The 18,022-nt window shown below is 42.1% G+C and overlaps 1 protein-coding gene across 1 annotated transcript; it reads left to right on the top strand.

Moving 5' to 3' along the window:
* Positions 1–5,745: 5,745 nt before the first annotated feature.
* LCA5L (lebercilin LCA5 like) lies at positions 5,746–17,789 on the top strand. Its single transcript, XM_077790905.1, has 8 exons — positions 5,746–5,905; positions 7,504–7,621; positions 8,120–8,516; positions 9,993–10,130; positions 11,769–11,862; positions 15,118–15,221; positions 15,506–15,632; positions 17,191–17,789. The coding sequence occupies exons 1-8, from the start codon at positions 5,746–5,748 to the stop codon at positions 17,787–17,789; spliced, it is 1,737 nt and encodes a 578-aa protein (XP_077647031.1).
* Positions 17,790–18,022: the final 233 nt, after the last annotated feature.

The following is an 18,022-nucleotide window of genomic DNA, read 5'->3' on the forward strand; positions in this document are numbered from 1 at the left end:
ATTCTCCTATATTATCCAGCATGCTCTTTATTTTCCATCTGGTTGTCACCTTCTTCAGGATGCTCTTTATTTTCCATCTGGTTGTCACCTTCTACCCCAGAAATCACCACAATTCAGTGCCTGCCTGCACATCCTTGCTAAAGGAGGCCTCTGGGCATGAGAGGTATTTGAAGAATGTTAAATGGTCACAGATAATTTTCAAATTTTAAGGGCCAAGTCTGTTTGTGCTGTGAGCAACATGAGCTTAGTAAAGCCAACCCTGTGCCAGAGGTTAAACTGGACTAGGTTTTAGAAAAACATATTTCACACATTAAGATTGAATACAGTAATATCTGATCCTGAAAATGCTTAAAATGGATTATAATAATTTATTTCCAGAATTTATTAGACAGGACTAAATACACTGTTACATAGCGATAAAGAGTAAAAATGCTGTTGAGTTTTTTTTAAAGAGTAAAAATTTTACTCTTTACAGTTTTAAAGAGTAAAAATGCTGTTGAAAAGAAGCTTTTTGTCTGTGTTAACCAGTGTGTGAAGCTGGAAATGCAGTACTCCATGTATGGAACCAGGATCCTGAAAAACTGCACTGAAAACTAAAAATAACAGTATGGGTAGTTTACTGTGGCTCACCATCTGTCATTTCTTTTTACTTTTGAGGGGTAACAGGAGGTCCAGCAACAAGCCTATTAGAAGTAGGTATTTTCAGAGTATTTTCCTGAAAAAGAACAGCAACCACAGGAAAAAAAACCCAGTGAGAAAACACTAATTGTTGCCTGAAGTTATTACACATGCTTGTTTCCCGGGAGATTTTATATGTGAGTATAGCCTGGCAAATAGAATTTCCATTTGGAATAAAATGTTTCCAAATTATTTGGATTTCTGTGCCCTGAAGAAGAACAACCAAAGGATGAAATGGCCCTGGGCTTCACAGCATACATGGTGTGCCACTATTGGACATGTGAAATCACTACGTGAGCCGCTGCTGTTGCAAAGGTGAAAAAGAAGAAGTTTATTTTCTGACTCCAGCATTTATACTTTTCCGAAAGTGACAGTGGATCGGAGGGTGAATGTGCCACCTCTCCAATGACATTGGACAAACTACTAGTACATCAAATTTCTCTGCCTCTATGGAGGAATGGTAAACAATAGATTGTTTACAGAAAGTTGTGTGAGAAAGTTCTCTACAAGAATGTAAACTCAGAAGGCTTTAGAAAATCTCAAGAATCAGGGCAACAATAATTATGTTAATAATTTATTAGAAAATCACAGAGTAAGCTGAGTTGGAAGAGATTTACAAGGATCTTCAATTCCATCTGGTGGTCCTGCACAGCACCATCTACAAGAGTCACAAAAGTCAAAGTGAAAGCAGTAAATATTTGTACCACCAAACATCCATGGTCAAATGTGGGACAGAATTGCCAATGAACTCTCACTCCTGCTGGCTTCATACCCAAAACCATAACATAAATTCTCCTTTGTTGGAATGGAGTTTGTCCATTCCAGCTCCTGCCTCTTTAATTCTATTGCAATATCTTTCATTTAGTATCTGTTTCTTCTCCTGTGCATGGAAAGGCCATTCCCGAAGGCTTTGGGTCATGGATCCCATTATGTGCAGCCCCCAAGGAAAACATGACTTCATTCTGAAGGGATTTTTCCCCTTTTTTCACTTAAGAATATTGAGTTTAACCCCAAGTTTGGAGCCTGCTGGGTCCGGCCTGGGCGCTCTGAGGGCACATCCAGGCCCTCCATGGGCAGGGCACAGCAGGACCCACATTGCCAAATTCCCGTTAAAACCCTGGAATGGTACTGAGATATGAGGGTGGGAATGCACACACACTGCTGGGTCAGGGAGGAGGGAAGAGGGAGGAAAAGGGTGAGACTCTGCTGGCCGGTGCTGCCGCCATTTCCCGCAGCAGCAGGGGTGGAGGCCGGTGATGGTGGCCGCTGAGGGGACAGCACACACGGGGGTGAAAGCAGGGAGACATTCCCAGGGAGGACACGGGACAAGGCGGGATCCTGCACTGGGGGTGCCTGGGGACAGGGAGAACAGAGAGGAGTGTGGGGAGGACACGGGGCTGGTGTGGGATTGTGTGTCCGGGTGGGCACTGAGGGGGTGCCAGGACATGGAGCTCAGTGTGGGATTTTGGGACACTGAGGGGGTGCCAGGACATGGAGCTCAGTGTGGGATTTTGAGACACTGAGGGGGTGCCAGGACATGGAGCTCAGTGTGGGATTTTGGGACACTGAGGGGGTTGCCAGGACATGGAGCTCAGTGTGGGATTTTGGGACACTGAGGGGGTGCCAGGACATGGAGCTGGGTGTGGGATTTTGGACACTGAGGGGATTGTCAGGACATGGAGCTGGGTGTGGGGCTGTGGGACATTGAGTGGATTCCAGGATGTGGGATTGGGTGTGGGATTCTGGGACATTGAGGGGGTGCCAGGACATGGGGCTGGTTGGGATTTTAGGATACTGAGGGGATTGCCAGGACATGGAGCTCGGTGTGGGATTTTGGGACACTGAGGGGGTGCCAGGACATGGGGCTGGGTGTGGGATTTTGGGACACTGAGGGGGTGCCAGGACATGAGGCTGGGTGTGGGATTTTGGGACATTGAGGGGGTGCCAGGACATGGAGCTGGGTGTGGGATTTTGGGACATTGAGGGGGTGCCAGGACATGGAGCTCGGTGTGGGATTTTGGGACATTGAGGGGGTGCCAGGACATGGAGCTCGGTGTGGGATTTTGGGACACTGAGGGGGTGCCAGGACATGGGGCTGGGTGTGGGATTTTGGGACAATGAGGGGGTGCCAGGACATGAGGCTGGGTGTGGGATTTTGGGACATTGAGGGGGTGCCAGGACATGGAGCTGGGTGTGGGATTTTGGACACTGAGGGGATTGCCAGGGTGTGGAGCTGGGTGTGGGGCTGTGGGACATTGAGTGGATTCCAGGATGTGGGATTGGGTGTGGGATTTTGGGACATTGAAGGGGTGCCAGGACATGGGGCTGGTTGGGATTTTAGGATACTGAGGGGATTGCCAGGACATGGAGCTCAGTGTGGGATTTTGAGACACTGAGGGGATTGCCAGGACATGGCACTGGGTGTGAGGTTGTGTGTCCACGTGGGACATTGAGGGAGCTGCCAGGACATGGGGTTGGATGTGGGGTTTTGGGACATTGAGGGGGTGCCAGGACATGGAGCTCAGTGTGGGATTTTGGACACTGAGGGGGTGCCAGGACATGGGGCTGGGTGTGGGATTTTGGGACACTGAGGGGATTGTCAGGACATGGGGTTGGATGTGGGATTTTGGACACTGAGGGGATTGTCAGGACATGGAGCTGGGTGTGGGGCTGTGGGACACTGAGTGGATTCCAGGATGTGGGATTGGGTGTGGGATTTTGGGACATTGAGGGAGCTGCCAGGAAATGGAGCTCAGTGTGGGATTTTGAGACACTGAGGGGGTGCCAGGACATGGAGCTGGGTGTGGGATTTTGGACACTGAGGGGGTGCCAGGACATGGAGCTGGGTGTGGGATTTTGGGACACTGAGGGGGTGCCAGGACATGGGGCTGGGTGTGGGATTTTGGGACACTGAGGGGGTGCCAGGACATGGAGCTGGGTGTGGGATTTTGGACACTGAGGGGATTGTCAGGACATGGAGCTGGGTGTGGGGCTGTGGGACACTGAGTGGATTCCAGGATGTGGGATTGGGTGTGGGATTTTGGGACACTGAGGGAGCTGCCAGGAAATGGAGCTCAGTGTGGGATTTTGAGACACTGAGGGGGTGCCAGGACATGGAGCTGGATGTGGGATTTTGGGACACTGAGGGGATGTCAGGACATGGAGCTCAGTGTGGGATTTTGGACACTGAGGGGGTGCCAGGACATGGGGCTGGGTGTGGGATTTTGGGACATTGAGGGGATTGCCAGGGTGTGGAGCTGGGTGTGGGGCTGTGGGACCCAGAGTGGATTCCAGGATATGAGATTGGGTGTGGGATTTTGGGACATTGAAGGAGCTGCCAGGACATGGAGCTCAGTGTGGGATTTTGGACACTGAGGGGGTGCCAGGACATGGGGCTGGGTGTGGGATTTTGGGACACTGAGGGGTGCCAGGACATGGGGCTGGGTGTGGGCTTGTGTGTCCAGGTGGACACTGACGGGTTGCCAGGACATTTTCATCTTCAACACAGGAATTTGGCCCTAATTATTTTATTCCCCTACTTTTTCAACATAAATTCTCCTGGAGTTTGTCCTGTCCAGCCCCTGCCTCTTTAATTCTATTGCAGTGTCTTTAATTTCCTATCTTTGCTTCTTCTCCTTCACTTTTGGGTTTCCTGTCTTCTTCTTTTCTATTTTATTTACTTCTCAACAGCTGCTCTGGATGAACAGATTCAGGCCCCACTTCTCATCAAAACAAATTAAAGCAGTAGTTTTAAATTTCATTTTTGATAATTTGCTTTGCCTAGAAAGTGTTGGCAGTGCCAAATCAAATTTTAACACAAATACAGATCTGTGAATCAACCTGGGCTTTGCCTAATGCTCAAAATATGATTTTTCATTTCTTGTGGGTTATTGCACTGCCTCAGATTTAGCAGGACTGTGGCATTCCTCAGTAATCCATAAGGAAAAACTGTTCATGCAAAGGAATTAAGAGTAATGAAACTGCTTTGATTCAGTCTAAAATGTTCTGTGCAATCCTGAATTACGTTTTTTAATTTTCTTTGGGAGCTATGTGATTCCCCTCTCCCATTTAAGAAATTTAATTTAAAATGGAATGCCAGCACAAAGCAGAAGAGCCAACAAAGGAGTTAGGAGGTTTTAGGAAAATAGTTTCATATTTTGTTAGCGTAGGGGACGTGTTAAAACTCATGTGAACTAAAACATCATTTTAACCCCCCACAAATTTCCTTTCCACAGTTGCCATGCTCCTTTTAGAACCCCAAAATATACAATTTATCCTACTACTGTGCAAGATTATTTGTTTATAAATTAATTTTAAGGGAGCAAAAATGAATTTCTGTGTGGTCCTGTTATTGCTATGAGATGAATGTGACACTGCCACTCTCAAAACCTCCTATTAGCAAATACTTTTCTATTTTTTTCTTCTTTTACGCAAAATATAAAAGTTGAATTATCACTCTGGGTCCCAGCATTTAACCTCTTTTGTGTTTTAATCTCACTTTCAGGTATGTTTAGAATATAATGCCTTTCCACAATTGTGGCTCAAGGCAAAACTTGCCTCTCCTCACCTGAAGTGGTTTGGAGCATGATAATAAGAAAATGGAATGGGTATCAAGCCATATCCCAAGAAATAATTTTTACCAGAACTGCAGTGTTTAAATAATTCTGCCAGGAGAATAAACTGAATAAAATTATCTGTTCTTGCACTTCCCAGTAGCCTCTGCAATAAAAAAAAAAAATAAAATTAAAATAAAAAAGGAAAAAAAGTAAAAAAAAAAGCATAACAATTATTCAGAAAGACCTAAAAAATTACTTAGAATTATTTATTTTATGCTAAATGATTTTTGCAAGCATATAAAAAAGTTTTAGGTCCTTCTCTATCCTCTGTTTAGAGTGTTAATCTGGAAGCTAAGGTGGTTTTTGTGCAGCTTTAAGGGATTAGTTAATTTTGTGATCTGATTTGCTGTCTAATTCTTGACAAAATGTGATTGATTATATTTTTATGACACTAAATACTATTGAAATCCCAGGTAAGGTGGAGGAGACACAAGTGAATATTATCCCAGTGATGATTCCAAGATCTTTGTCAGTGACTGACCCTGAAAGAGTCAGAGGCAAACCTTTAGAAACAGCAGGAACTGAAAAGAAGCAAACACAGAAAAAGGACAAGACAATAAAGGAAAGAAAAAAATATGGACAGTGTCTCTATGCCCAAGGTGATAAAAGAGGTAAATTTGTTTTCTGGTAGTATGAGATATTTCTGATAGTATGAGATTCTCTTAAGAAATATAATTGTTCCCTTTCTTTGGCATTTTTTTTAATAATTAAAAGAGAAGGACAACAGTTTTTCAGTGTAAGGAGGATTTACTGGAAAGTGAAAGGAGGATTCACATATATGTATTATAAATATAATGTAATATAATATAATGTAATGTAATATAATATAATATAACATAATATATCATAATATAACATAATATAACATAACATAAAATAACATAACGTAACATAACATAACAAACATAACATAACATAACAAACATAACATAACAAACATAACATAACATAACATTTTATAGTACTTCTGACAGCATTTGTAGAAAGGTATTTGCCCTTTTTTTCCATCATCTCAGTCCTTTCTGGCAAAATAGAATAGTAAGATAATGTAATTCTGCAAATGCTTATGTGACAATATTTGTGGTCTTATTGTAGTTTCCCTGCAGTGGAATTGTGTTGCAGAAAATATTGTATATAACAGAAATTCCTGTAAAGATCTGCCCTTTTGTTCTGGTGTTTTTTTAAGTCAGGACCTTGCCTGTTTTATCCATAAAATATGAGGTGATCTATAAATTACAATAAACTTTTTTAGCAAAATACTTCTTGAAATGTCATGAGAACTGTAGTAAAAATGGATGTGTGCCTGAAAAAGGGGAACACACTCAGATTTATAGTTTTTAATAGTTTTAAATTCTAATCCTGCTTCAGGAAAAGCAAATAAGAGTAATTCAGCAAGACTCCTGGCCACAAAGAGAGGCAAATGGCAGCAACACACTGAGAAGTAGCCCATTAATGTATTTTTAATTGCTGTTTAGAAGCCACATAGACAACTGCACACCTATTGCATGCAATGAGCATTTAAGGTTTATCTTAAAATGTAATTTAATTCAAAGTTGACTGGAAAACTGTAGAAAACTGGTTAGAAATCCCAGCTGCAGGGATTTCAACCATGTGCTGTTGGGAGCATGTTGGTTTTTGAGTCCTTGCAGACCTGTAAATTACTCTGCTGGGTTTTCTTGGTTTTTTGTTTTTATTTTGGTTTTTGTTTTTTATCATGCACCTATTCAAGGTGGAGATTCTGATGGGTTGAATTGGGTTCATCAGATTGTGGCTACATCAGTGAAGTGCATGATTTACAGGAAGAAAACTGATTTCCATGGATTGAAAATTGATTTCCATTGATTTATTTCCATTGGCTGCTAGCTGTGGCCTGCTGCAGCTGCAGAAAGACACAGAGATAAAAAAATATTTAATGCATTTATCTGTGAATCATTTCAATCACAGAAACCTAGAATGGTGTTAAAGATCTTGTCCCACCCCCTGCCATGGTCAGGGAACCTTCCCCTAGACCAGGCTGCTCATTGAACATCAGAGTTTTGGGGCATTTTGTGAAGAAACCACAATTCTGTAGCTGGATGAGCAGTTTAGGAGTATTAGTTAATTAGTAGTAGGATTTAATGCAAGCAGAAAAAGCACACAGTGATTGATTTGTCTCAAATAATTTCTGATAATTAACTCTGATTGCCAACTCACTCTGCTCTCCATGCAGGAGGGAAGAAATGGCCAACTGCAAAAACCTCCAATCTGAACACCTCCTTTATGACCCTGCAGAGCGGGGTGGTTTACCAGGACAAAAACGCCACGGCCCAGCGAATATCCTCAGCCAGGTGATACGCTGCTGAAAAATTAAAACTACAATTCTAATAAAGATTTTTAGGGAACGGTAACTTTTAATTTTTTCACACCAGGATTTCCCCTGCTGCAGGGATTTCCTTCAAGGGGCATGCACGCCCCTTGGGGATTCCCAATCCTTTTTACTATCTCGCACTAATTTATATATACCTAGAATCTTACAATAGGTTCGTGCATATTCATTCTGTTGATTTTGAGTTACAATTTACAGTTGGCCCTTTGTACAGAGAACTCTGTAATCCCTTTGTCCATTCTTGCAGACTTCTTCTCTTCTTAGTTTCAGAGCTCAAGGGGCTCTTCTTATCTCTTCACCTTGGAGATTACATTCTTTTCTCCTTGGCTAGGACAGTTTTATAAACACAGCAAAGTTAACAGACTAAACATCATATTTTACTCATATTAGCAAGCTACTACGCAGTACACTTAAATCCAGATAAATTTTCTATCCTGTTAAATTTTAGCCTTTTTCACAGGATCCACAAAATCAAAGAGTTGAAGAACGAAATATTCGACTTGCAAAGGAAAATCGAGACCTCGAGCTTCGAGAACCTGGCTTTGAAAGAGCTGAACCGGCGGCACGCCAGAGCCATCGGCAGGTACAGCAACGCGGAGAGCCACCTGCAGGAGCTGCTGGCAGGGCATCGGAAGGAGCTGGCAGACCTCATGAACCTCCTAAAAATGTCCCAGGAGGCCGAGAGAAACACGGCCCGGGAGCTGAAAAAAGTCGAAGCGGAGCTGAGGAGAACTAAAGGTGATCTGAAGACTTTGGTTGTGCTCTCAGAAGACAAAGCTCTGGCAAAGAGGGAGGAACTTCATCGCAGGTTGTCAGTCCTCAACAAAACGTTGGAAGCAAAGGATGAGAGGATACAGGTAATGCCTGCAAATGTTTGTATTTGTGGAATGTAGGGTCATAGAATATCCTAAATGTGAGGATAAAGGTAATGCCTGCAAATGTTTGTATTTGTGGAATGTAGGGTCATAGAATATCCTAAATGTGAGGATAAAGGTAATGCCTGCAAATGTTTGTATTTGTGGAATATAGGGCCATAGAATATCCTAAATTGGGAGGATAAAGGTAATGCCTGCAAATGTTTGTATTTGTGGAATATAGGGTCATAGAATATCCTAAATGTGAGGATAAAGGTAATGCCTGCAAATGTTTGTATTTGTGGAATGTAGGGTCATAGAATATCCTAAATTGGGAGGATACAGGTAATGCCTTCAAATTATTGTATTTGTGGAATGCAGGGTCATAGAATATCCTAAATGAGAAGATATAGGTAATGCCTGCAAATTATTGTATTTGTGGAATGTAAGATCATAGAATATCCTAAATTGGGAGGATAAATGTAATGCCTGCCAATTATTGTATTTGTGGAATGTAGGGTCATAGAATATCCTAAATTGGGAGGGAATCTCAAGGCTCATCGGGCAGGAGAGATTTCAGTGAAGGAATAGTGGAAAATTTGAAGCTGCTTCTTATCAGATGAATGATTCTGATATAATCCTGTAACACTGGATGCTGTTTAATCCAGTGCTCTCCTGAGTCTAAGGAAGCTCAAGAGGAGATAATTAATCTCCTTTTAATATCTCATGTTTCTTTACTCTCACTCCCCAGCACAAAAAAGATAGGAACACAATTTTTACTACAAAACTGGAAGAGTGAAATATCCATGGTCCTCCAGGAATTCATTTCTATTTCCTGTGGAGGTTTATTATGCATAGAAATAAATAAAGAACCAGGAAATCTTAAGAGAAACTGTAAATGTGAACAGTTGAATTCAGACTCTCTTTTAAAAACTTTCTGTTTCCAGGAGTGAGGAGCTATAAAATCACACAGGGTTTGGTGTCCACCCAATACTTTTAGGAACTGGAATTTCAGTGCATGGCCCTGGGTTCTGAAGATAAAGAACCCAATAAATCACCAAATTATCATTTACACTAAGCCTCCTTATTCTACTACAGTTCATAGGTCTCTGTGAATAGAAAGCCTTAATATTTCTCAAAGATGGTTGTATTAATTAATACATCAGAAAGGTAATGTATAGCCTTATTTTTATGATTGAAGGCCAAAACCTTTTCTTTTGTTTAGTGGAAATAGGTTTGAAACCACTTTTTTCTTACTTTGCAATTAATTTTTCAGATACTTCAGTATAGTTTAATGTATTGTTTACAATATATTTTATAATAAATTTATATTAATATAATTAGAATATAATAGCTGTAATTATATATAATTATGAGCTTACATTTCCTTATATTTGCACACTTATATTTTCAATCAGTCATGAACTGAAGTTTTCCAACTGTCACACTGAGAATGGTAAAATCTGTCACTTTTTTAAGAGTCTGGAAATGCAGCTGAAGCTGAACAGCAACACCTTTAGTCGTCAGCTGGCAAGTGACAGTAAAAAACTCCTGGAAGCTACAATGACCACAAAGAACTTGCTAATGGAAATTAACATCGTTCACCAAAAAATTAAGGTATTTCAGATTTTTTCCAGGTTTCTATCTCTACAGGAAAATTCAAGTATTTAATGTTACCTATTCCTTTTGCTTCTTTTACAGTATTTACTAATGGAATTTGGGTTCCTTCTTGTGTCTATAATCAACTAAAAAAGCCAGAAATGTCAAATTCTGGCATTATTGGGAGGTTTATTTGTTAGAAGCAGTTCTATAATGAACTGAAACAGAGATTAATACTAAAACAATCAGAAATTGAACTAAAATCCACACCAATGTGTTACCATTTTGCCAGTTCGGGGTCAGATATATTCATCTACTCACTTTAAATGAGGTCCCTCCCATAAACAAGTCAAAGTGAGCCAAATATCACAACCTGCAAAACTAGAGTTTAACAAAAATACCTGTGCAAATGTTTCAAGAGTTTGCTTAAATTCCAGTTTCATTTTTAGACAAATGGTTTTGGGATAAATAGGTCCAGTTCAGCACTTTTTGTAATGCTTGTAAATCAAACCTACAGGAAAACTAAATGGATTTAAAGCTAAAACTGCCAGGAATGGGATGTATTATGAGTTGTACTGAATAAAACCTTTACACATTCCAGAAAACCTGGAATCCTTTGTGGCTTTTTCACAACTGTGTTTGTAACACAGTTAAAATACACTTATTTCTATATTTCCGTGTCAAGGTGATCCCATTGGGGAGCTTTCTCTTCCTAAATGGAATCAAATATCTGCGGAAGATGTTGTTGAGGGGAGTTTTCCCAGACATTGTGAAGGGCAGGACAGGCAGTTCCTGAGGGTTCCTGGAGGTTGGGATTGCTGCACAGGGGTGTTGTTTATCCCTCTTCCCTGTGTAGCAGGTGCAGAAGTTTCCTCCTGGTACTTGGCAGGGCTTTTTTCCATGTCAGAATTTGATCTTCTCCTGAACATGCAGATCTGGGAGATGGGAACAATTATAATCTAAGGAACACTAATATAAAACTATCCCAAAATGCAAATTATTCCAAATTATTCTCTTCTCAAAAATACTTCTGTTTCATCTCTTTTCCACACGGTTTTCTGTGTGTTCAGGTCTCTGAATTTTCTATTTAGATCCACAAGATCTTCTATTGATTTACCACAAAGAAGACCAGACATGATTATCAACCTTATTTCTGTACCAGAACAGAGTTTATCCTTAAAAATTCATCATTTTAGGCACCAGTCTTATTTGAGGCCATTCCATTTCCAGGATAACTTTTAATTTTCCCAAATAAATGAAGCTCCTATTTTTTTCCCCACTGAAAGCTGAAGTGGTGAGAGTGTAGCTGAGATCTGTCTTCTGTGTTTAAGAAGGATTTAATTAAGAAAAGAGGACTTTTGCTAAATAAATGTCAAAATGTGCCTCTGGTTTTCATGTCCCAACCAGAACAGGTTGTGAACCAACTGAGCATATGACAAGGACACTGAGCAAATGATTTTTTTTTTTTAAATCAACAAAAAAGAGGAAGCAAAGACCAAAAAATATTTATTCTGGAAAAATGTGTATGACAAAGGCCACGTGGGTCTGGTAAAAGGTGAAATCCCTAATGGATTTCAACCAGCATGGGAAAATTAAGCAGGTAAAAAGTAATTTTTAATGCATATTAGAAGCTTAACAGTGTTTATTTCTTCTCAGGAAAAGGATCGGCAACTTTTCATACAGAATATTTATGCAAATCGGATGCCAAAAACCCTGAGGGACAGAAGTGATTGTGTTCCTAATGACCAAAGTATGTCTGTAATCATCTTCTTCTCTTGTTTAGTTAAGTGACACTTCCACTGTTTTAGCACTGGGAGGTTTATTCCAAATTAAATGCCAAAATAAATGCTGAAAAGGTGAAAAGGTTCAGGAAGTTCAAAGGTTTGAATGACAGCAAATAACAACACAAATTAAGTTCTACCCAGGAAGAAAGAGCTCTTGAGTAAAGAATATTTCTTTCACATGGATGCTCATAGATGTTGGGGAGAAATATCTGTTCCATGCAGCCTTGGCTATCCAGCATTCCAAGGGCAGCTGCCTGGAGTGGGATTCAGCTGATTAAAACCAAGCAGCACTGTTTGAGATGCCCCAGTTTGCCTCCACTACACCCAGAATTTAGGATGGAATGATCTAAAGATGGATTTCCCTGGCTGAGGCACCTCTCGAAAACACTGATCAGATATTGCTGCTCCTAAAGTGAAGCAGCAATCAGGACTTTCTTCATGTGGGTACCAAAGAGTCCTCAGCAAACCTATCTGCTGGAAATGCTTCCCGCAGAATTCCTCAAATCATGGCAGCAATACAAAATCTTACCACATTCAGTTGCTTATTTCTTTCCTCTTCATTGCCTTTGCAAACCCATTAACTCTGCCCAAACCTCCAGTGAACTACAGGGAAAATATTGGTAATTCAAGGTGTTAAATTAAGAAAAACACATATTCCTGGTTCTCATCCCAAGTCAGACACATTTTTTATGAAACTCTGAATTCCTGTTTTAGTTACACCACATAACTACCATTTTTTAAAATTTTACTCACAGATGGCCTTACATTCAATAGAAATTGAATATTGCTGTTCAATTATGGCACTTGAAACTGTTATTATTTAAATTCTTCTTTCCTTTAAGCGAGATAAGGCAGCATAGTTGGAGAGAGACGTGGTATTTTTTAATTAAAAGTTTCAAAGCAAAGTTGCCTGATCCTCTGGAATTTTTAGAAAAATGTTTCTTTCTCTGCCAGCTAATGGATTTGGAAATCCAGAGCTGGAATTGCTGACAATTAGTTTTCCTTTTCACTACTAATTCGAATTTTCCTTTAGCAGATTTCTGAGGAGTTGCCTCTTCAGGCCGTTATTTTCTAGTGGACGTTCACCAAAGTTTTTATAGCCAGCAGGAAATGTGGAGCTGGGTTTTTTAGCGATGCTGGTAAAGGCTGGAGGGTGGCTTCCTTAGGTGGCCCGAAAGCTCTGTGCACGTAACCGGAATGGATTTTTTGGCTGGAGCCAGGGATTGCCCAGCTCCGGCCGGGGGCAGCGCTCGCCTGGGGCGGCAGCGCCCTCTGGTCCCGGCCCCGGGGAGCGCCCGGGATCCCGGCTGGAAAAGCTCCGGGAATGCCGCCCCCCGATCCCGGTCCCGCGGATCCCGGCTGGAAAAGCTCCGGGAATGCCGCCCCCCGGTCCCGGCTGGAAAAGCTCCGGGAATGCCGCCCCCCGATCCCGGTCCCGCGGATCCCGGCTGGAAAAGCTCCGGGAATGCCGCCCCCCGGTCCCGGTCCCAGGGAGCGCCCGGGATCCCGGCTGGAAAAGCTCCGGGAATGCCGCCCCCCGATCCCGGCTGGAAAAGCTCCGGGAATGCCGCCCCCCGATCCCGGCTGGAAAAGCTCCGGGAATGCCGCCCCCCGGTCCCGGTCCCAGGGAGCGCCCGGGATCCCGGCTGGAAAAGCTCCGGGAATGCCGCCCCCCGATCCCGGCTGGAAAAGCTCCGGGAATGCCGCCCCCCGGTCCCGGTCCCAGGGAGCGCCCGGGATCCCGGCTGGAAAAGCTCCGGGAATGCCGCCCCCCGGTCCCGGTCCCAGGGAGCGCCCGGGATCCCGGCTGGAAAAGCTCCGGGAATGCCGCCCCCCGGTCCCGGCTGGAAAAGCTCCGGGAATGCCGCCCCCCGGTCCCGGCTGGAAAAGCTCCGGGAATGCCGCCCCCCGGTCCCGGCTGGAAAAGCTCCGGGAATGCCGCCCCCCGGTCCCGGTCCCGCGGATCCCGGCTGGAAAAGCTCCGGGAATGCCGCCCCCCGATCCCGGCTGGAAAAGCTCCGGGAATGCCGCCCCCTGGTCCCGGGGAACACCCCGCGAATCCCGGCTGGAAAAGCTCCCGGAGAGACTGGGAACCCAATTCCAGGCTGGTCACCTATTGTAAATGCAGGCGAACCTAATGGGAAGAAATGTCTGACTCAATTCAGAAGGCTGAAATATTTATTTATTATAACTATTTTAAAATACATGAATATACTATATAAAAAGAAAATACTAAAACTACATACTACTTTCTCTGATTCTAACGCTAACACAACTCGTAACCCTCTCTCGTGAGTCTAAACACAGGTGGATTAGATTGGCCATCAGGCTCAAACAGTCCTCACCAGAATCTAAGCACTCACTCTAGATAAACAATTCTCTAAACACATTCCACATAAGAAAAACAAGGAGCAAAAAGTGTTTTCTCTTTCATTTTTCTCTGTGCACCTCTATGAAAAATCCTGAGAGGGAGAGAAATGTGCTTACCACAGTCACCAGCATCCCTTTCACCGCCCAACACGCCGAGGGCACCATTCCTGTGTGTTTTATCCTTTGATTTCTGAGCCCAAAACTGGGGAAAAGGGTGAATGTGCATATGGGTAAGATCCCATTTTTGCTGCTCTAGTGCCATACTTGTGTCAAAATTATTCCAAAGTATACTCATCTTCACCATTTCATATCCATATTTCTCTGAACATCTCATTCAGTCACTCCCTTGGAATCTCTTCAAAGATCACTGATATTTCAAACAGTGTTAAGCATTTTCCATGAGATGAGTTCCATAATGATCCAAATTTAGGAAAGTGAACTCTGAGGCTTCATAGCAGACCTCTCAAATTTACACTAGAGTGGTACCAAGAATTATGCCCATGTGGGTTCTGGGGCATAGACACGTTTGTCTGACTTTACATGTTCTATCTGAAAATATACTTAGTAGTATATTTTATATAGACATTTATGTATATACCTATGTTTGGGGTGCACTGATGTACAGACAAAAAGGCTCAGAAATCCAGGTTTGTGTCTAGTTTCAGCATTTATAGATTCAGTAGAAAAAATTATTTATTTTTTTAAAGGGCATTAAGATATGCATTAAAAAAAGAGAAGTTAAAATTCTTGGTGACATACCAGTATTGTCAGTTGTCAGAGATATATTTTATTTATATCAACAACCTAATTCCAGAAATTACTGTATTTCTAATGTTTGTCCTATTCAACAGGTCTGAGAGTAGACAGATCAGTACAAGTAGATAAAGAGAGTTTCAGAGAACTGCTGCTGTCTCAGCACCAGGAAACCAAAAAAAAACCAATCCAGCTAAAAAAGGTGGGAAAGATCTGGATCCAAATCCAATCCCCTGTTTAAACTCTCAGCTAAGGTGTGTCTTATTCCCTAAGTTGCTGTAATATGCCTGGATAGCCTGATCCATCCTCTAGGATGTGGATTTTGCATGTGTGATTACAGTACAGAAATAATGCTGTGATGCAAAATATAATGTAACAGCAATAGAAATTACTCATCTTTTTATAAGTATTGCACTGATTGTGTTCTTTTAAAAGTTGCTAAACAAGCATTCCCTCATTATTTTTACCTTTAATTGCCAATTGTAGGAGAAAAGAGGAGATAAGGGTGGAGAAGTTAAAGCAAAGGAAGTGTGTTCAGATGTCCGGGGTAAAAAAGAAAATCAAGCAACCAAGAAAGTACCAATGCCAGAAACTTCTAACAGGACACACAGAGGTAGGTTTAATGTTTCTCTCAGAAATTCACCTGATCTTTGCAAATTACCAGAAGTCCTGGTAATTTGTGTGGTTCTGACAGCCCTTCACTGGCACCTGGCTGACAGGAACTAGTTCCAAATGATGAATGAGGTGTCACTGAAATCACAGCATCATCTGGGCTGGGAAATGCAGCTGCTGGTGGTGCTGCACTGGGAGCAGGATGTGGCATCTCCACCCTGCTGTTCTTCCCAAAGCTCAGGGTGGTAAAAATTCAGTGTTCTGTCTGTAACAGGATAATTAATAGTTGTTAGTCCACACTAATCAAACATTGATCTCAAAGTGGTAGCTGGGAATCTTCATCACTCATGTGAACATATTTCCATAGCTGGAAAAGGACAGTGAGGACTGGGAGCAGTTCCTCATTAGTGATCTCTGGAAAGAGATTTTATGGAAATCTCAGACACTGTGTTCTCATGGAAAAGTTATATGGAAGGGACTCACCTGTAATCATCTTTATTCTGAACAAATTCCATAGAACAGAAGAAAGAAAAAAGCCACTGCTGTTTCCTCATTCACATTTTTCCTTCTAGAAACATTCCTCTTATTTCCTTTAAGGCTTTTAGGAAGAGAAAATGTCTGAGTGCCACCACTGTAGACATGTCACAAATGGCAGGAGACCTCCAGGTCACACATTTGCCCCGGTGGAACAGGTGATGCCAGGTCACATCCCTGTAACCTGGCATGTGCTAACTCCTGAGGTTTGTACTCTGCCTTTTCAGCCTGCAGCCTTTCCAGAGCCCCCCAGACAACCAAAGTCTGCATTTCTCTTTAAAATGCCCTTTTAAAACTGGGAAAACACAGGTCTTACAATGCTCCCTCTGAAAAATCTGTGAAATATGAGTTTCTCTCACTGATAGTTGACTTTTATTGAAGACTTACATGGCTTTTTGAGTTCCTGCAACTTCTTACTCCTCCTTTAAGCTTGGAGTGTGTCTCATTTTGGGTCTCTGCAGAGCATAGGGCTGATTACAAGTTGTTCCCTGAACAGATAAATGGAATTTCTGCACACATGTTCCTTTTCCTGCTGAAATTGGAACCCCCTCATTCCCAAGTGAGGCCAGGGTCCAACTCACTTCATTCCCAGATGAGAGAGCTGCTGTGTATTCTGCTCCACACAAGTAACTCAGTTGTGAATTAAGAGAACAGAAATCCTGCATATCTCCAAATTCCACTTAAAAGCCAGAAAGTGACAATTAAGAGTTCAGATCTCACCTGGTTTCTCTGTTCCATTATATATGACTTTTGTGGCACTCTATTTAGCCATCACTGTACATAATGGCTGCTAAAACCATTTAACTAAATTCAACACCATGAAAAAAAGTAAAAATAAATATATGAATCTGGATTCAGTGGCAGAATTATGTTGTTTAAATCTTGCCCCATGCTGTGGTATGTATTAGAGATGGTATTTGAAATACCATCAATAATGAGAACTGGAGCAGTGAAATTAGGATGTGACACTTGCTCTTTTTAAAGCTTCATAACTCTTCATGTTCTTAAACCCTACAATATTTCAGGGGGCAAACTACTGATGGAAGAATGCAAATTTTCTGAATTTATTAAAGAAATGGAAATAGAGACAGAAGTTCTTAAAAAGGAGTTGAAAACTCTGATGAAATCTGAACAAAATCCTCAAAGAGTAAAAGAGAACAATCAAGAGGGAGAGACAGTGGAAGAAGTTGAAAAAGAAGAGAAAACCCACTATGAGCAGCAAAAAAAGAAAGCCAAGAGTGAAGGTGCAAATCCAAGCAAAGACCCCACTAGGCTGAAAAAAAAATACATTTTCTCAGAAGCTGTTGAGAATTTGCATCAGGGGCTCCACACTTCAGGTGCCAAATGCAAAGCAGGCAGCCAGAGAGAGAGCTGCACTCACACTGCTGTGCCCAGGCAGAAAATCTCCTTCGGGGCTTATGAGCCCTCTTTTGGGCAAACCCCGCCGGGCTGGCAGGACAGCCCCTCTGCAGTGGAAGAAACCCCTGATGAAGGAGCTCTTTGGGGAGGAATGTTTGCAGGGAGACAATTCCTGCAGTTCCAGCAGCACAAGGGTGAAGGCAGACAAGCGAGGGGGGCAAGGCAAATCCCAAACTCCATGCCAGGGTCCAACTCTCCTCATTAAATCAGCTCCTGAGAATACACAATTGTTCCTGATAGTTAAGTACATCAGCTTACCTTTGGAAAGTTTAAACATTCAGTTACAATCCAAATGTTTTACTTTCATTAAATGTTTATTAAATCTTACAAGCAATGGCAAATTGCTTTCCATGATTTTTCCAAAACAATCCAATCAATTGTCACAAAAAACCCATTCTGTGTTTGGTGTGTTTCCACAAAAATGTTTTGTATTAAGAA

Source organism: Lonchura striata, chromosome 2, assembly GCF_046129695.1.
Source record: "Lonchura striata isolate bLonStr1 chromosome 2, bLonStr1.mat, whole genome shotgun sequence".
In the NCBI taxonomy this organism is placed as follows: domain Eukaryota; kingdom Metazoa; phylum Chordata; class Aves; order Passeriformes; family Estrildidae; genus Lonchura; species Lonchura striata.

Bases quoted from the DNA above. Each gene is read 5' to 3' on its own strand.
- LCA5L (XM_077790905.1), top strand. From the start codon at position 5,746: ATGATTCCAAGATCTTTGTCAGTGACTGACCCTGAAAGAGTCAGAGGC. The intron at 8,517-9,992 runs GTAATGCCTGCA...CACTTTTTTAAG, and splicing joins CAAAGGATGAGAGGATACAG to AGTCTGGAAATGCAGCTGAA. The intron at 15,222-15,505 runs GTGGGAAAGATC...TGCCAATTGTAG, and splicing joins AACCAATCCAGCTAAAAAAG to GAGAAAAGAGGAGATAAGGG.